General features: G+C 39.9%; 1 protein-coding gene across 1 annotated transcript in view; it reads right to left on the bottom strand.

Annotated features, from left to right (window-relative positions):
• Positions 1 to 21,132, bottom strand: part of CSMD1 (CUB and Sushi multiple domains 1) — a 1,986,149-nt gene that overhangs the window by 1,631,873 nt on the left and 333,144 nt on the right. Inside the window, exon 2 of the mRNA XM_034647758.1 lies at positions 108 to 324. Coding sequence (XP_034503649.1) covers positions 108 to 324 — 217 coding nt within the window. The remainder of the gene's footprint in view (positions 1 to 107; positions 325 to 21,132) is intronic.

The raw sequence follows: 21,132 nt of genomic DNA on the forward strand, positions 1-21,132 counted from the left end.
ACTATCATTTTCTGATAATTAAATTTAAATTATTAATTCCAATGGAGTTTCAGAATCTAAGCCAAGAAGTGCTACGTAATCTGTAATATAAAGAGCCAATACTTTACCTCACTTTCAAATTCCCTTGTTGGAGCTGTCCATCGTACACTGATAAAATATCAAAATCTTCTTCAAGGGCAAAGGTATGAAATGACAATTGTATCCGATTTCGTTCTCCTGTGATAATGATCCAGGTGCAGTTAGCGTAGTTTGGATAACCGTGCGGAAACCCTGGGCTCTCGATGGTGCCGTTGGGACCCTGGACTAAACCGCCACAGTTCTGACCTGAAAAAGAAAAGCACACACACAAAAACAGCATGTTATTTTGGCCTATCTTTACTCTGTGATTTTTTTTCTTAATTTCCAACCATTTCGGCCAATTTTTATAATGACTTATTTTGTGACCCTTGGTGTGCAAATATTGAATGATCAATTGCAAAAGTGTTCTCCAGTGCTAAAAGGTGGGGGGGGGGGGCGCAAAGAAGGAAAATATACAAATTTAGGAACTCATATTAGAAATTTGAGAAAAAATGTTTTCTGTGATTTTTCCAATACATCTTCATCAATACCAACCTACCATACTCATGAAACAAATTTGGTGTCAATTATCTGCCACAGCATCATGCTAAATGCTGAAGCACTCTGCCTCGAAGTTCCTTGCTCAGAGAAGCTAAGCTGACAGATCAAATAACCATTACAAAACTACGCACACACACACACACATTAGTATATCCAAATGACTGCAAACTGAAGCAACATGAATAATTAGGGAAAATCACAATTAGTATCCAAACTATCGATTTCTACCTACACTGGCAAAGTCCCACAAAGCCAAAGAATAAATTAAAACTGCAGGAATCTTACCCTGTTCAAAATAAAAGTTGAAAAAACAAGAGAAATTAATTTATGCAAAAATTAAGGAGCAGCCCGTCAGAATAAGGGACCTCGCCTCCATCAATGTCTTCCTGTTCCCATGGGTGGGATTCAGTGGATGGCAGGGGAGGGCATTTCCCTTCCACAGATGCCAACAGATGCAGTTAAAGAAAAAGCCTCAGAGTCAGGCTTCCCTAAGCAGGGTGGAGGATATCCCACACTTTGTTCCTGCTTCTTATTCTAACTTCCCTTAGATAGGTTGAATTAGGATTGTTCTTACTGTTCGACATTTGTGATATGGTGATTTATAATAAGGTGTATAATAAGAAATATATATTTGGTCTTTGTCCCCTTTGGCACCAAGCTCCTAAAACCCTTGGAATTTCCCAGAGGATGAAAGGAAAAAAAATGTCTTGTGTCATGTTAATGAGAGGACTTTTGGAAAGCATGTAAGGAGGGAGCCAATTGCAAGGGGAAACAACCAAGTGATTAGAGGGGTTGGAACTTTCAGTCCCACCCCCATGACCTCCTGGAAGGGGATGGGGGCTGGAGGTTAGATCTATCTCCAACGTCCAATGACACCTCTTAATAGATCATACCCATGTAATGAAGCCTCCATGAAAACACAAGGAGTACACAGGGCTTCTAGATGGCTAAGCATGAATGACCCTGCCCTGTGCATCTCGTCTGGCTGTTGATGTGTATCTTTTAATATCCTTTGTAACAGACCAGTAATCTAGCGATTAAATGGGTTTCCTGAGTTGCGTGAGCCCCTCTAGCACATTAATGGAACCCAAGGAAGAGGTCATGAGAACCTCTGATTTATAGCCAGTAAGTCAGAAGTACAAGTCACAATCTGGACTTTGGGTTTGTGTGTGGAGTGGAAGGCAGTGCCATAGACCTGAGCCGCCCCTCACCTGTGAAATCTGATGGTATCTGCAGGTGGACCATGGCAGGAGGGGGGTGAATTGCAGGAACCCAGCTGATGTCCTGAGCATTGCCTGTTAGTTGGTGTGGGTCCCTGCCCCCACTGACTACTGGTGGAATAAGTGCCGAAACGAAATCGCATGAAACTGGGGACAAGACAGGAAGAGCAGTGAGCACCATAAAGCTGCCTTCAGCCACTGAGCAGCTTGAAATTGTTCCTAAGAGCTGGTTCCAGGCGGCCTTGGCTCCTCAAGATTTTATGGTATTGATTTTAACATTGGGATTCTCTGGCGGTTCTCAGATTTCAAGCACAGTTCCAAGGAACAAGCCCCCCCCCCTTTCCTTTTTGTAAATCGTAGCCCCGGGATTCAATGTACAAAGATGGGGCAAAAGGACGGTGTCTGGGAAATTAGCGACAGCCGCCTACCTGCCCATCCGCTGTGTTCCTACCACCAGATAAATCCTACAACACTTTCCTTCCTGACCTGCCCAGGGCCTTTCCTGCCTGACACCCCTCCTCCTTCATCCACCTGCTTGTGCTCCATCCTTCCACTCCTACCCGTTTCTCTGGTGTTCTCTCTTCCCTCCTTCCCACGTCTAGTGTAGAAAGCTTCAGCGACATGCCGTCCTGGTTCCCGCTGTGGCTTACACATGCCCTATTCTGTGACTTCTCGTCGTGAGTCTGCCATGGCTATGTGTGGGTCAACCAGCCTGAATGACTAGGTCAGGACAGGCAGGTCACTTGAACTGCCCTAATGAACACATTGTAATCACTTTAACTGTGGGAGGAAACAGAGTAACTCCTATCAAATCCTTCCAGCATTTCCTCTGCCCCTAAAAACTGCCTGTGGGTTTTCATTCTTTCTTCATCTGGACGTTCCCACCAATGTGCTTAAATGTATTTAAATGTTTTGACAGGAGGAATACAGGAAAGTTTGGGAGGGATCAGGCCCATTCAGATTATTATTATATGTAGTGTAAATGTCTGAATACAAGTATTATCTCAGCTTTTACTGTTGAACTGCAAACAGATTATTCGTAACTACATTATACATGTTAAAAAAAATACAATAGTCGCTCTCAGAGAGTCAAGTCTTTCATAGGAATATTATCAAATGCTGGTGGGAGTTTGCTAAATCTTAATAAAAAAGATTTAATGAAAGGGATTTATGAGTTTAAAACCAAAGAACTAATAAGAAGCCCATTTTCCACTAAATTTAAATCTAACAATAACACTGTAACAAGTAGATATTAAAGCTGTGGGGTTTTGAAAGGTCTTTAAGGAAAATAGCTTTTCTGGTTTATCTAGCAATCGTTGCTTCACGGTAAATCAAAAAGTGAAGACTTGATTATAAATCGGAGAAAAGAAAAATAAATTCAAGAGCAAAAGTGTCAGCTGGAAAGTAGTACTATTATAGACCCATCACCCTGAACAGGATTATCAGATATTAAGATTTTTCTGTGTGGAATAACAGTTAAGCTGCAGTGGGTCCCAATTAGTACAGTGCATTTTGAAGAATGAGTCCCATTCGGTCAGTAGATAGAATTTTCCACAGGTCCTGGCAGGAACTTCAAGGACTGCTCAAAAGTTAGACAAGTAACTCTCAAGCTTGGTTGCACATTCCAAACAACGTTGAAGCTTTTCAAGTGTCTGTGCCACAGAGCAATTCTGATGTAGGTGGTCTGGACCAAGAATATCCAGGACAACCTTGAAGAACAGACCTGGAAATCTTACGCTCTGAAAATTACATCTTATTATAAAGCTATTGTAGCCCAAACAGTGTTTAATTGGCACAAACCTAGAAACATAAGCAATGGGACAGAGTAAAAAGTCCCAAAACAAATTCATGGAAATACAGGCTCTAGGTTCATAACAAAGGTGCAGTGAACTACAAAAAAGGGTGATATTTTCAGTAGGTGGTGCTGGGCCAACTGGATAGCCACATGGGAAAAACAAACCTCATTCCTACCTTACAATGCACACAAACATCAATTCCTTATGAATTGCAGACCCAAATGTGAACTAAAAAACAATCACGCTTCCAAAAAAAAAAAAAAAAAACTTAAAAAAATCTTCTTAACTTAAGCAAAGACTTCTTAAATAGAACACAAAAAGTAATACTCCTAAAAGGAAAGAATGAAAATAAACAGAAGCATGGGAATGTTGGATTCAACAGATAGCATGTTCATAATATAATAAATAAGCCTCACAAATCAATAGAAAAACAATGATTATAGGCAGCTGGAGATTCAGAATCGGGGGGGGGGTTCTAAAATTGGAAAGGGACAAACGGATAAAATGGAAATCCATCGGCAGCCCTGACCATTTTCTCGTCTGGGCCAGCGCCGATCCAAGGAAGTAGCATTTTGTGCTACAGGAAAAAAAAATCCTAATTTCATTGGTCTTTTCTTTGTAGGAGCAATGACCCCACCCAGCTTTACTCCATGCAACTTTTGGTCCCACTAGGGAATTGTGAACTTGCCAGCAATTTACTTACTGTCTCCTGTCCCATTAAATCATCTCGACTCTTACTTAAAAACAACTACACACATGGCATGTGAAAATAATTGTCTAAGCATCAGGACTACAGGGATATTGACTAGAGCTCCTGAGAGTAATTCAAAATCTATACTAATGTTGCATGGAAGGACATCTCCTTAATAACAATTACTGTAAAGTTGTGGACCTCAACATCATTATGATCTATCTGGGGTTCATGCTTCCTAACACACTCACCAAACGTAATGGCTGACACCACCTATAATTAAACTAAAATTACTCTCCAAGTGGTTAATCCCAGGATGTAAAGTGATTATAATTAATGAATGCGAATAACTTATAGATGACCTTCTTCGCTGGGACCAGAACTTAATTCAGGTATCTTGGTAAGGTATGTTTGAAAGAAAGACTGTTTTAATAGCAAAAAGTTCTTTCAGTTGAATAAAATAAAGCTACAGATCAAAGTATGTAGATTACATGTGACATCTACATACATCTCTGAGTTTACATGCACTTACGCATAGAGTATGGAACTGGCCTACGGACCCACTACAGGGAAATGCCAAGGTTGAGGTTCTTCCTCAAACCTTCCCAGCAAAGATTTTTGCTTGTTCCCCTTATACGATTTTCCCCCCTTGGTTCTTATACTCTAATGTGCACTTGCCTGCTACAGAGAACTCTCAAATATTTCACGAATGTTTCCTTTTTATATGGCTTAAATCTATGCTTCTCAATTTAAATGTGGCTCTTAAACACAGCTTAAAATAAGCAGATTATTTTAACTGGAAAAAAACTTGATGGACACATTTTTTAAATACTGCAAACATAATCACACGTTAACATCTTGCTCGATGGGCATCTATTGTAAGTACTTTTGTTTTTTTGTGCTTTTTTAAAAGATTTTATTTATTTATTTAACAGAGAGAGAGACAGCCAGTGAGAGAGGGAACACAAGCAGGGGGAGTGGGAGAGGAAGAAGCAGGCTCCCAGTGGAGGAGCCTGATGTGGGGCTCGATCCCAGGACTCCGGGATCATGCCCTGAGCCGAAGGCAGACGCTTAAAGACTGAGCCACCCAGGTGCCCATATTGTAAGTACTTTTGTTTATATTTCCTAGGGGCACTGAAGTAATCTGCAGAGAATTTTAATCTTTCAGTGAAAATCGTGTTGTTTTTTGCAAGATCGAAAACTCAATTATGACAGAAGAAAATGTCTAATGGCCTTCTTTCTTCAAGTGCTGATCCTGGAAATTACCTTGAAATCAAATGTCAATGTCTATGGGAGAAAAAGAATGTCTGTGTATACGCATATGAATGGCACGCATACCTTAAATACACATCACACAGAAGCACACAGAACTGAACCCACAGCTAAGTTGTTAGTTGCTACAGTTCAAACAAACCCCATCAGAACATTTCAATACCTGCCTGAATTTGAACAGATTGGTGTCTAATAATATGATTTATCGTTTATATCTCNTCAATTATGACAGAAGAAAATGTCTAATGGCCTTCTTTCTTCAAGTGCTGATCCTGGAAATTACCTTGAAATCAAATGTCAATGTCTATGGGAGAAAAAGAATGTCTGTGTATACGCATATGAATGGCACGCATACCTTAAATACACATCACACAGAAGCACACAGAACTGAACCCACAGCTAAGTTGTTAGTTGCTACAGTTCAAACAAACCCCATCAGAACATTTCAATACCTGCCTGAATTTGAACAGATTGGTGTCTAATAATATGATTTATCGTTTATATCTCAATGAAGCCAGGAAAACAAAAGAAACTGGTATCTAAATCATCTAGCAGTTAAATTATACCTTATGAAATACTTGGTTCATTCTGAAGTAATCAACAGAATGTTACGTATCAGGGACTCATAACACGGATTAATTTAGTATAGATTTCTACCCGATTTAGAGATCCTCAATACCATGGCATCCAACACAGAGGATTACCAGCAAGCATTTTAGTTCTCTCTCAGATTTTTGGAGTGAGGCATTGTTTTCAAAATACATTTTCACACAGATTCTCAGTTGGCCAGAAAGCAGTCCCACAACATGGCGGGTGTAGACGTGGAAATGCGGGTAGAAGTGGAGGGCCTTTCCAAGTTTCTGAGAAATGAAGCAGGGCTTTCTGACACCAGAGACTCGTGTTTGTCCCATCAGATCACAACTGTCTCAGCAGAGACAAGCACCATGCAAAAGGCAGTCCATCCTCTGCCCGAGCACCGATGGGACTGCAGGGAATGGCTCAGATCACACAATAACACAGTGATGAAACACAGATACTTAGAAACTCTCTAAAACTGAGCTATGCCCTTGGTGGGGGGGCGTATAGAGTAGCATTTAAAACTATAAACATCACTCACAGTGCTATGACCAAAGAGAACTATTGCTGACACTATTGGACCCTTTTCTGATCTCAACACGGTTTCAAGCTGCGCTGTGTTACCGGAGACACGTGTTTGAAATGACCTGTTTGCTGGTCCTGCAGAAAGAACAAGAACCAGTAAGAACTGGATCCAGGATGTGTCTGGCATTGTTTGTTTGCTTCTTGATGCTGACCTTTATTCTGAGAGGGTCCATGAGTTCGCTCTGCCTTTCAAGAAGATCCCCGGAAAAACCGAGTGCTGGTGAGGGTATAACTGATGTGTGTTCAAAAGGGTTGAACCCACGCATGCCACACATGGTCTGGTAGAGGCTGGGTTTCTCATGCCCTGTGACAGTGCCCTACTTGGGAAACACTCCACTGAGAACATGGTGCCATGGCCTTGTCATTTTTGAGATGAAATAACCTCTCTTCTCTGAAGGTTCGCCACACTGGGGTCTGTATCCCTCCTCAACGCTTGCCATCTAATTTGTGCTCCTACTTATCACACACCTTTCATTTCCCAAAAGAAAATATTTGCTGAGATGATTCGTCTGTGATTCATCCTGGTTCGCCGTAAGCATCTGATGAACAAGTGTGTGTATAAGCAAATTCCTTCCTAGAATCCACAGTTGTTAAGACTGTTGCTTTCCTCGATTCTGGACCCGATGACCCATTCTTAGAAAGTAATAGATATAATTTTTGCAAAACTCAGGTGCCAAGCACTCGGCATGTACTATATCTCATTTAATTCTTGCACAGCCTTTCAGGTAGAAGCTAGCCTACCTTCTGTTTTGCTAGCTGTTATATTTATTTGGACAAAGATTTATGATAAGGTAACGCCTTTGCTATGTAAAATCCCATTCTGAGAGCAAATATTTTCCTCTCTGGGCATTTTGCTTTCAGTGATTCGGTTCATTGACTCCAGAGAGATGTGGTCTATATTGGTCAGTAGGTGAAGGAAGCCATGCAAGGAACAGACACTCCACACTGAAATCTACCAACTCCGACACCAGTCATGTGATAAATGATGGTTGGGGCTGCGGAGGAATAATCCAGAGATGAGAAGATTTGGGAAATATAATTATATTCCAACTACCTGGCCTGGTATCATTTAAAAGAGCAAACAAGTTTATATGTAAACACATAAAATGTGCAGAAGCTACACAAACATCACAGCTAAACCTCAGTAAAGACAGACATAATAAAAATATGTTTATATCCTGTTGCAACAAGCACAGATTACCACACTGATTTATTTTGAAAACAATGCAATTCAGGAAAAAATTTTAAACATATTTATTATACCTAGCGGCCACCTCCATTCATTCCCTCTAGCCTCTCTGTGAAAGCAACAATTTACGTTTGTCCTATCTTATGCACATTTCTAGGCAAGTGAAATTTTACTTCCATGAGACCAGATTTTTGATCTCCAAAGCTTCTCTGATTTTGACATTTTTATGGAAAGACAATACTGCACACCCTCAGGTTTGCTACAAGACTGAAAATCGTCTCCTCTTCTTGTTGTAACAAAGCAGTAACTCTGAAGTTTAAAAAAGAAATAGTTGACTGCAATCTTGACTTGAATTTTTCATTGTCTTTAATGACTACGGAGTATGACATACTTTGAAGTGCATCCAGCATTTCAAATATCAGGAGCCCTTAAATGTCAGTGATGGGAGTGGAAGTTTCCCTGATGAGAGAAGTACCTTTTGAAGCAGTAAACAAATCAAATATGCATTAAACTCTGCATTATCTTCTACAGTTTCATCGATTACTTCAGGGTCTGCGTTATTCGGAAAATGATTAATTGCACAAGGATCACGACTTACAATGCCCTTCCTAGGGCTTTGATTAAGGTGTTTCAAAATTAAGGTCTTCAGGCATTTTCTAGGAACAACATGTCCTGAAGGAAGGTTTAAAAGTATTATACTTCTCTACACCAAGAGCAGCTGAATATCGGCTATAGCTACTGTAGCTGAGAGCCTTAGGGTGCCTGGTTTGGTTTTAATCCCAAGCACTTATGGAAGATTATTCACAACATGAACAAAGAAAAAAAAAAAGTGAAAAGCCAGAGGCTCATGAGCCTGAAATGGGGCCAATGAATCAGTGCATCCCTAAGGACTCCACAGCCCAAACAAGGCAACACAGGTAGCCCTTCGAGGACATATGAACCATGGATGCCCAAATTCTACTGCTTATAACAGAAGATGAGGTTTTCCTTGGGCTGTGTAAATATAAAAGAGCATGATCTTTCTTCACTGTAGTAGAGTTTCTCATCATAACCACATGCAGGTTTGGTCTGCTTAATTTATTTTCCTTCCTAGAACACACCACACTTGTCCACACCTCAGGGCCTTTGCACATGCTTATCCATCTGCCCTGAAAGCTCTTCCCCTAGATCTTCCCTTATTTGACATCTCTTCATGCAGGTTGAGTGCAGACACTCATCTAGATCAACGACCCCCACATCATTGCTCACTATCCTTCACCCTCTTTTATTTCCTTCTTGTATTTAAATTTTGTGAAAATATCCTGTTTACCAGATTACTCATTGACTACCTATCTCTGTAACTAATATGTAACCCTTTCAAGAATGAGGAACATTGCTTGCCTTGATTATATCCCCATTTTAGACTAGTGCCTGGCACTCGATACTCACTAATTGAAGTATGTGGGCAAGCTGGGTATATGGGTGGGAGGTAGTGATGATGGTGGCATAAATTTCATCTATATACACATTCAGGTAGAAAGAGTCTGTAAAAATACAACACTGTGGCACTAGAAGGAACTTCAGCCATCAACTCCAGCCAGGTGATTGATTACCCAGAGCATTCAGATTATGGTGTTGTCATTCATATCCCAAGAAGAGGGTCCTGTAATCTCAATCCTGTTTAGCAGCCTGTTTGTCGAGAGCTCCTTAGACTAATTTAAACATCCCCTGCTTTTTTGGAAACTAAATCTTTCCTCTGCAACCCTCCTCATACATTAGTAGCTCTGCCTTTCCCTTCTCAACAGGGGTCATAATTCTGGGCAAGGCAAAGCTGCAGTGAGTCAGACCCGGATGTGCACGGATATGACGTTAATGTTGTTTCCTTAGCTCCTGCACCCAGGGAAGGAAACTGTAGTTCATTCCAGGACTGTCATGATTTAAGGAACTGAGAAGTTGTTATATCCATGATAATAAAGTCATTCAGTGTCTACCTACGCTGCAGAGACAAATTGGAAGAACTTTGTGCATCCTGTAGGGGCAAAATAGCATTGGTCTCTGTGTCAAACAAAACAAAAGTGTGACGGATTTCCAGCATGGAGCATTGAGGATTGGAGCAAGTTACCTGGTCAACATGAGCCTCAGTTTCCAGATGCGAAATGAGGGTGACTTTGCAAGGTTCTTGTAGTGATTTCTAGAAGGTGCCTTCGGGGCACCCATGCTTGCTTGGTGCCTTGCCCCTATGGTCCCTCATTGCCCACTGTGGTACTTGAAATACCAAGATTGCAAATGCCAAATTATTTGACTTTAGAGATTTTGAATGATGAAGCTGATTATATCACTAAACAAGCCAAATTAACACAAAACAAACAAGCAAACAAATCCCCACTCTATTGCAGTTCCCAGATCCCACACGGGCATTTTTAAATAGATGATGTTTTGCCTAAAACAGGTCCCCATCTAAATTTGAGTCTTTTCTTTCAGAAACGTCAAATCTATCTTTTTATACTGCGAGTTATTCTGAAGCCAATTCTACTTTTCTCACAGAAAACAAACTATACTCATCAATTAAGATAATTCTTTCTCTCCATAGCCTGTACAATTAACATTCCTAATTGGATGTCAGATATTTCTTTATCTTTTAATGGAATTCCCAGGAATGAAACACATCATTACGGGATAACTAGGATTGAACTGTTCCCCAAATTTGAAATAATGTTATTTCATACACCTGCTTTAATACATGAGAAGTCAAAAGAAGCATAAATCAGGCACTCAAGGTAATAATGGTGGATCAGTGTAGGGAAATAAATTTCCCTTAAACAGAGCATTAAAAATCTAAGATGTTAATTGATATAGTTTAATCACGATGCTGTACAGTTTAGTGTTCCTCATTAAGAAAGGTAAAATAAAGCCACCAGCTGACTCCTTCCCTGGGCGCTCAGAGTTTCTACCAGCAATGGGCCTCCCCAACCTCTGCATGAATTCTTTCTGGGCAGATGGATGCTCCCTAACCTTCCATTCCTTACTTCTTTCATTCTTGAACAGCAGAAAATGATTTCTAGATCATCCAGAGATATTTTAAAATTTTAATAGTATGGTCTCTCATAACATTGAGTGAATTTTCTCCAAAGAGAAACTAAAATGTTCAAAAGTCATGCTAAGGGACGCCTGGGTGGCTCAGTTGGTTAAGTGTCTGCCTTCAGCTCAGGTCATGATCCTGGGGTCCTGGGATCAAGTCTGGCATCAGGCTCCCTGCTCAGTGGGGAGCTGCTTCTCCCTCTGCCTGCAGGTCCCCTGCCTATGCTTTCTCTCCGTCTCACTGACAAATAAATAAAATCTTTTTTAAGAAAAGGTCATGCTAAAACCCCATTGGTCCAATATGCTCTATGAAGAATGCAGCCAGTGAAAAGTCTCTGGGTGGGAGGAAGGTAAAGGGCAACATTAATTGATGAGGTCGTTGGTAGCTGGGGAAGCTTTTCAGATTTAGAGTCAGAAAGCATGACAAATCACGAACAGCTCTTTTTTATCCTTAGCAAAATTAGCAAATACATTTTAAGAATGAAAAATAAATATGTAATGATTTTCTCTGCTCTCTTATACTACACAGAATAAATGGCTGAGATTATAAGTCAGAATCTTAAGGGTTAATGTACAGATTTAATATAAAAGAATTGGTCTCCAAAAAGTTGCACTTAAATTTATTATCATTTTTTTAAAGGGTTTGTATGTATTTGTCCCTTTGGGCAAATAGACCACGGAGCCCTATAACACTCCTGAAATGTGACAGGTCTTGATTTAATGCCTCTGTCATTCCCATTTTGTCAGATGTGAAGATGATTCTGCCACCCAGATTCTCAGTGGCTTCTGGGAGGGTCTTGGTCACCCACTGGCCCTCGGTGGAGCCTTGGCCATTAGTCCTGTGACAGAACACACATCCGAGGAGCATGAAACAGTGGGATTCTCTGTCTCTCATGTCTCCTGCACGTGCAGACTATGAACCTTCTCTCCCTGCCTCTCCATGATGAAATGATGTTGAGTTTTATATGTGGATTTAATGTCTACCTGGATGAAAAATGAAATTTCGCACAGTGGCTGCACACATGAAACTATGATGTATGTCGTCATTTACAGGGCTGATTTCACACACTACCATGTTTCATCTTTTAGCAGATTTTTGACATTTACAATTGTGTTTTTACTCAGTGTTCGCGATTTTAGCTAGTGAACTTGCGGGGCTAAGGTTCTCCGGTAAACCCCCGTTACGCCGGCGGAGAGACATTGCGATGCCCACTGTCCCAGATTCAGTGCTCATCTAGGGCTGGGGCCGAGCTACTCGCCAAGTGCCTCACAGCTGGTAAATGAGCATTTTCCGGATGGCGGGGAGGACGCATGTCTACTGTGGTACGACATCAAAGTGTGAAGAATGTGTTTCCATATACACCTTTGATAGATTTTAGGAGGGGATCTAACACTTCCTCAGTACTGATGCTTAGTCCACCAGAACGGTGAAGTAGCAATCCCATTACCGTAATACCTAGACCATGACTACCTATTTCCCTTGGTCCTACACCTCTCCTGTGGGCTGCAACTGCTGTATCTGGCAATGCATTTGAAAAAAGTGAGTCCTTATTGATAGCCCATCATTATTTTGTGCGATCATTTCCTGAAGATGTAAGTGCTCTGGGCTGGAAGCCACATGGGGGCAGGTATCTTCATCTTGAACTGTTGCTCCAGCTCAATGCTAAGTGCACTGCCCAGCACATACTAGACGTTCAGTAAACTTACCATTGTATCTGATAAAGGATATTGCTACGACGGTATTAGTACTAAAGTATTACTACTACTACAATGGGCATTGAGTGCTCGCTATATGGCAAGCACTTTCCGTAAGTTGGGATCTTGATAGACAGGGATCTTGATAGACAGACATTGTCATTCCTTTTTGCACCGATGGGGAAACGAAAGAGGTAAGGGCTTTGTCGAAAGCCACACACACACACACACACACACACACACACACACAAGCAGAAGAAGGGGGAAATGAACCAGGTTATTTAAACCCCTGTGCTCATTCTCTTATGCCACAATTTAGAAACCTTATACTATTTCTTCTTCCTGTTTTCTAAAGAGAATGACTCTTACAAACGGTACTACAGAAGCAAAGGACAGTTTCTAAATCCTAAGAAAGCTTCTACTGCTCTCTGTGAGGAGCCAGGTAATTATGTAAATTGAAAAAGAAACAAAAAATGAGTTTGTGTATCTGAGCTGAAGGCTGGATTCTGCGTATTTGTCTCTATTCATAGGTGGACATTTGAGAAAGCCAAAAACTATTTCTAGTTACAGTTGTATTCCTTAAATAAGCCTTCTGACCCAAAGCTATTACATGAATTACTACATAAAAAAGGGATTCAGGATTTCAGGAATATTTTTAGGTGTGGGACTGGAGACACTAGGTGTCGACACACAGGTTGTATAATGCACAACTCCAGGGGTGCTTTTCACACATGCCACCCAGGAGATTAGCTGATTGGAAGTGAGTTTATTGAGAACTTGACTGGTATCAGAATTTCCTATGTCTTAGATGAAATGGCATTATATCTAGATACACACAAACAAGACAGAGACACTGACTAAGCAGGTCTGGGAATATCAATGAATGGAAGGAAAAGCTCCATTTAGGGATTTCTTGCTGTAATTGATCTTTACCTGCCCATCTCCATCTTTCAACTTCTTTTTTTTTCAAGTGTTCTGCAATGTTTTATTTCTTTTTTTTAAATGTTTTTTTTATTATATTATGTTAGTCACCATACAGTACATCCCTGGTTTCTGATGCAAGGTTCGATGATTCATTAGTTGAGTGTAACACCCAGTGCACCATGCAATATGTGCCCTCCTTACTACCCATTACCAGTCTATCCCATTCCCCCAACCCCTCCCCTCAGAAGCCCTCAGTTTGTTTCTCAGAGTCCATAGTCTCCCATGCTTCACTCCCCCTTCTGATTACCCCCCTTTCTTTATCCCTTTCTTCCCCTACCGATCTTCCTAGTTCTTATGTTCCATAGACGAGAGAAATCATATGATAATTGTCTTTCTCTGCTTGACTTATTTCACTTAGCATTATCTCCTCCAGTGCCATCCATGTTGCAGCAAATGTTGAGAAATCGTTCTTTCTGATAGCTGAGTAATATTCCATTGTATATATGGACCACAGCTTCTTAATCCAGTCATCTGTTGAAGGGCATCTCGGTTCCTTCCACGATTTAGCTATTTTGGATAATGCTGCTATGAACTTTGGGGTGCATATGGCCCTTCTCTTCACTACATCTGAATCTTTGGAGTAAATACCCAGTATTGAAATGGCTGGGTCATAGGGTAGCTCAATTTTTAACTTTTTAAGGGATCTCCACACTCTTTTCCAGAGTGGCTGCACCAACCTGCATTCCCACCAACAATGTAGGAGGGATCCTACTTGCTCCCACGCTGCACGCAAGAGAGCAAAGCCCTGGCTTCTGCCCCTTGTTTTATCTTGGTTTGGTGATGTTTCTGAACAAATCATGCATGATATTAACATTCCATGGAGGATTAGGATTCCCAACAAGCTACTCTGGCAGAAAAGAATTACTGTCCTTTCAAATCTGGGCCCTTGAGTTGGAAGAATAGAAGATCTAGAATGGACTGTGTGTGTTTTTATTTTACTGATCTCTAATCAGAACTTCGAAGGCACAAGTCCCCCCTCTTCCTTTAAACATAATTTTTCAGTTATTCCGAGATTCTAATCCTTTCTGCTTTACCCTAATTTACCTTCCAAGGTTTGTTTCATTTATTTATTTATATTTTATTTTATTTTATTTTTTATTTTATTTTATTTATTTTATTTTATTTTATATTTTATTTTATTTTAAGAAGGTTCCATGCCCAGCATGGAGCCCAATGTGGGGCTGGAACCCACAACACTGAAATCAAGACCCGAGCTGAGATCAGGAGTTGGATGCTTAACTGACTGAGCCATCCAGGCACCCCTTTCCAAGGTTTTAGATAAAAAATAAGACCAGGGGAAAAAAAGCTTTTTTCCTAGATAAAGGATATTAACAGAAAAGTGGATCTGTTTTGCAGGAACATACTAATTTAATTTGATTTGCTTTAACTATTTATATGAGATAGAAGGTTATACTCATAAATATTTGTAACCAGAAGGAATATGGACATAGAGATAAGGGGCGGTCTGCAATGTTAAATGCTCAGAGCTTGGCACAGTAAAGGCAAACATTTCGATCTATTGGAGAGGTCTCGGGCAACTAGCATGTGATGCTAAGTGAATGGCTGAGGCTAAAATATGTGTACTGTTTTCAACCGTGAAAAAATCATAGGGATGTAAAAACTTCCATAGCATTGAAAGTGTACAAGTTTAACAATGTCATACAGCTGGCATGGAGCAGAGGGAAAGTTAATAAGTGATAAAAAGTGTTTAATTACCATGAGTTCATTGTCGAAATGGGTGAAGGGGATCAAAGGTACCTCCAGTTGTGAGGTAGACGAGACTTGGAGATGTCAGGGACAGCATGGTGACCATAGCTAATTCCAGCCCCCCCCACACATAGCTTCATTATAATCATTTGTAGAAAATAAAACTTTGAGCGGACAGAAGTGGATCATAGAAGAAAGAATAAAGTTTAGTGGATTCTCAACTAAGAGTCATACTTCACATTTGCACCTAAGGACTGAACGTCGGCTGGTTATCAGCTCCTCAGTCCCCAGCTGCAAAATGCAGTCCACCTGATTAACAGCCTCACAGCATCCTTGCACCTCTCCCAGGAACATTTGCACTATCTCAATTTCTGCCGGGTGTAGGATGACATCGGTCCTTGTTATCTCAATCGGACTTTCTAACCCAACCACTTCTTTTTAGAATCAAACACACATCCCCTCCCCATCTGGGTAGGTGCGTGTTTACTCCAGGGGGCTGTTTTGATTCACTGAACAAAACAGAGATTTTGAGATGAAAGACCCTATTTGGGGAAGGCTGCAGCCTACAAGCCAGGCGCACAAATCGTGCTGCAGGTCTCAGGACTATCAGACCTGAGGGAGGGCTCTCATTCCATTCTCTGGTCACGTCACTGACCTAGAGTAAAGCTGACCTGGAACATCCCTAAGACCCAAGTTTCCTCTGAGACGTAACAGGAGCTGCACGGGGTCAGGGGGCCTGAACCATCAACACTTTAACACCATCTTCCAATCAAACTACCAAGACTGGAGATGAGGAGGGTCAGGGGAAGATGAGATCAATTCTATTCCCATTCCTAAAGAATCCGGAGATTACATTCATTGGAGACTTCAAAAGAACCATGAGTCTCAGGAGGTGATCTGGGAAACCATCCAGTCTCCTTCCTGTATCTGGAGAGCAGGAGTAACTGTAGGACACAGTCAGACATTTCTTGGAAGTCTAGCTTGTTAACATCGGTGAAGCCTTTTTGAAACCAACACATGAGACTTCTTTTCTGATTTTTAGTCTGTTCTGCTTTGGGGGGATGTGGGTATGGCCACTGAGTGGGACAGAATGAGCAGGACCACTTCCATGAGCCCACAGGATAGCACAAGTGTGCCCCAGTGGCCAAGAACAGAGACTCCCCAGATTTAGCCACAGGGCAGTTGCTGTCGCCGGGAGTTGCTTACGAGAGACAGAGCTCCTTGTCTCTTCCCTCTTCACAAATTCAGGCCATTCAGTACAACTTTCTGAAGTAGACTGTCTGGTGATAACACCAGGCAACGGTTTTAGAGATTAAGTAAATGACTTTTCTTATCTATGAAAATCTGACAAGGGTAAAGGATTATTTGAAGCGTGGGCCACTAAGCAATGGATGAAAGGTGACAATCACTAATGCACAACTAAATTAAAAGTTTTACTTTCAGTAGACTATTAAGCAGGTGGATGGTTATTTTTCATGGAGCCACAAAAATGCATGGAATGTACTATCTTTTTTCCTATCACTGAAAATTCCATTATTGTGATTTAATTCACAATAGTAACTTGTCTGCTACTGTTATGGGTGCAGATAATGTTATTTCCCTCTCTAGGCAAGTTCTGAAATCGGAGTTTTAGATGAAGCAAAGACTTACAGGCAACAGACATTCTAAAATAGATTTTTAGAAACCCCTGATCATGATTGTTTCTATTTGTTTCAAAATAGAAACTTTTCTTTGTGATTTATGACATGCATTAAAATAGTCCTAGATAACAGCTCAGTGCTGTCAAGTCAACTGCAGGGTTTCCTGATCTCAATAAGATTCTTGGGTAGCTCAGTTGCCCCAGGCTGAAAATAATCAAGACACAAATGGCAAGAAGGAAACATCGGAGGCAAATCTATTTTCAAACACATTTCTCTGGAACTCTAAAGCACGCTAAATATCATTTTGAATTTGAATTGAGGCATTTGCAAATAACTGGTCTTTATCAAGTGTCATGCTTTCAGGATCCTGAAGAAGACTTATATTTGTCATATTGTTATTCATGAAAAATATCTCAATAGCCACTTTTCTCCAACGTATGTTGTTAAGGACGTTTTAGGATTGAGCTGGGTTCATTTACTCACGATCAGGGTTTTGATACCCAAGTATTAAGGTTGGCTCTGCACATGAATTGACTACAGTCCTCCGAGTTTGAAAATAACCTCCATAAGTCCCATAACGAGCCTCAGAAACACTTTTCTCTCCCTTTGCAATCTGGGGCCAATTTAACACTACATTTGTTTGGTACATTTTCTATTTGTCTATTGCATTGTCTGTTGTCCCATCTTCAAACCATCATTCTGGGCTGGGCTGGATCCAGCACTCCCAAGGTATCTAAAATCTATTCAGTTCAGACAGTAGCTCAGGCAGATCTCAAGTAAATACAGATGTCTATGGAAGGTATACAAGTGATTGTGAAACATGCTTTCCTTCCATGTGGAGGGAACCTCATGAGGGTAATATCCCTAGTCTCTCTCTACCCATCCCTTTCACACACTCTAATTCAGGAGAGGTAGAGTAAATGATTTGCTTTCTGAGTTTGGAAGGGGAACATAGAAATTTGGAACATGGTTCCTACTCTCTCCCACTGTTAGGCAGTGTGCTGTCTTTTGTGATCTTTTAGACACAGGGTGCACTCTCAAAGGAATGGATGGGGTTTAATGGGTGGAATTTAATGGATGAAAGAGAGAAAGGATGATGATCTAATGCAATGGTAATTTAATATTAGGAAGACCAAGTGCCTGTAAATATCAAGTAAAGTGTCTAACATTAACTTAATTTGTAATAAGGCTTCCTGATGTTTGCTGGTTCCCCTGAGCCTCAAATCTTTGCCTTATTTCTCAATTTATTCATAACTGAGGCTGGGAAGAAGGTTATTTGGCCCCTTCTGCATATCAAGACAGACAACTTTGGAAGGTAGACTTTGATTAGCCAAACTGGAACTCTCTCTAGGACAGCATATAACTATTACTTAAAGATGAGGATAATCAAGCACTTGACACATAGACATAGCTCCAATCTCTTGTCCTGTTGTCTAAACCTTCAGGAAGTTTGTCCATCAGAGGAGACATATAGATTCTTTCCTATTAATAATTCTAAGGACTTTGTCTAACTAAGACTCAGTTTTGATTCTTCTGATGTTATCAACATGACTTTTCTTAAATGTAGACAACTACCTTTTTCATGAACTTGTTTTGCTCTCTCCTGAAAGTCTGTCCTTTGTAATTATAATGGAACAGAAACCCCTTTCATGTTAATATTCTGGATGATTTCAGTTCCCATTCCACCCCCTTTCTCCAACCCACCCTTTGAGGTTTTGAAAGTGGCCTTCAGGAAACAGGGTAACACAAAGTGATGGGAAGTGAATGTTAACAAAAAGAATTGTCAATATAGAATGGAAATGTGACTACAGACATGAATCCTAGCTTAATTTTTGTATTTAATTGAAGTAAAATCTTTGGTAATCAGAATTTTAAAAAGAAACTCAAATTATAATATATGCTTCAATTAATATTTTACAAAGAAATAAACAGTTGAATTAATTAAATTGTTTACCAAGCAGCTTCTAGGTACATAAATTTGTTGTATTTGCTGTAGAAAATATGATATGTAATCACCTCAACATTTAGTTGAAATGTTGAGGTAATATAAAACCTAAGTGGGGCACAAAGAGATATTAAATGGGAATATAATTTTAATAAGAAAAGCACAACAGCTACTCATATTTATAGTAAAATTAAAACATATATAAAAATTAATTACTGAAAGGCCCTCAACAATAAAATATGAATTAGAGTTCAGCTAATTCATTTATCAGGAATGGAAAAAAAAAGTGGCTTCCATCATTCATCAAATATATGTCTTCTATAAGATGCTTCCATGTTCTAGTCCCTTGAGTTCTATCAGGAAAGACAAAGATCCATGTCCTTTGGCACTCTGCATTTCAGTGCAGAGTTAGACAATAAACAATGACCACAATAAGTACAAAAATTACATGCTGTGTTAGGAGCTGAGAAATGTTATGGAAGAAAAATATATGATGGAGTAAGAGGGGAAGAGGGTGGCCAATGGGAGTGAGACTTAAATTAGGTTTCAAAGGGATGTGACCTTGAGCAAAGAAGGAAGTGAAGGAGAGCTTCACAGGGGTATCTTCAGCAAAAAGAGGAGAGTATAGGAGCCAAAGTCAGGCTGCACCAAGATGGGACACAATGGCATGTAGATTATTTTGAGCTGAAAATAATCAAGATAAAGACTCAGGAAGCAACTGTGAACTTTCCCCACAACAGTCTAAAAAGAATTTCCATAGAAGACCTGTACTGGGAGGAGAGCTATTAACAGAGATTCCTTTTTATCTAAGAAACTTACCTGCATAACAGAGAAACCTTTGTTTTCCAAACACCATGTCTCACCTTCCCACTAATGGCCTTCATTTCCTTTGTATTTCCAGATCCTTACCTCTCTCTCTTTAACTCAGGATAGCATATATACCTCATTTTGCCTGACTGTCTTCGGAATCTCATGTCTGTGTGGATTCCCCAGATGTATGAAACTAAATTTGATTTTCTCCTATGAATCTGTCTCATGTAAATTTAATTCTTAGTCCAGCTAGAAGAATATTGAACAGAGGAAAATTGCTTCCTTCCCAACAGCAGTCAGTAAGCACAGTGAATGGAAACATAGGAGGAAGTGAAGTCTGAGAACTAACCGTGGGGGTGGGAAATGTCAGATCAGGCAGGATTTTATAAGGCCACTATTATTTTGGATTCTAATTTGAATGACATGGAGAAACTCTGAAGAGCTATTTCTATATATTACCATATTACAGATAATCTTTGAATATATTGAAATTATTCTCTGTGTTTGTCTTATTCTGTGTGGGTAGTTACTTGAAGGACTGACCTAATGGGGTCATCTTTATCTTGCCTAACATATGACTCAAGGAAGAAAACAATGAGCATTCCTCAAAAACATTTTAAGGCAAGTGAACTACCAAAGCCACTTAGGGCAAAATATTACAATTGAAGTAAACAATAAAGCACCAAAAGTCTGGGAAGAAAAGCTGAAAAGAATTTCTTTGGGTAATTAGAACATTCCAAAGCACTGTGTATAGTGGGATATTGGGAGAATCACATACATGCTTAGAGTAGGCTAAATTCTCAGAAAATTTCAGAGAATCTCTAAACTTTCACATCTGCTTGATTGCTGGATTCAATGAAAGCAAGAAGAAAAAGCTAAGGGCAAAAAGTCATGGATACTATTTGTAAAGTGCTGGGGAAAAACAACTAAACTTGATACAAAGCATTCTCTTTTCAGCAAAACTTCCCTTTAGAAATGTAAAAATAAAGACATTCATGAATATACAAAGCTGAGAGAGTTTGTTGTTAGCACACCTGCCCTACAAGAAATGCCAATGGGGGGCCTTGAGGCTGAAATAAAAGGAGACAGTAACTCAAAGTTGTACAATGTAATAAATAATTCCAATAAAGGCAAATAGTAAATATTACAGTCACCATTATTCTATTTTGGCTAACTTCTTTCTTTTTCTACATGATTTAAAAGACAAATGCATAAAACAATAACTATAAATCTATGTTAACAGGCACACAATATATAAAGATATAATTTTTGTAATTTAATATAATATAATTATATTTATAATAAAGATATAAAGATAACAGTTTCACTGGTTAAGGGAGGATTCAG

Source organism: Ailuropoda melanoleuca, chromosome 18 (genome assembly GCF_002007445.2).
Source record: "Ailuropoda melanoleuca isolate Jingjing chromosome 18, ASM200744v2, whole genome shotgun sequence".
Classification (NCBI taxonomy): domain Eukaryota; kingdom Metazoa; phylum Chordata; class Mammalia; order Carnivora; family Ursidae; genus Ailuropoda; species Ailuropoda melanoleuca.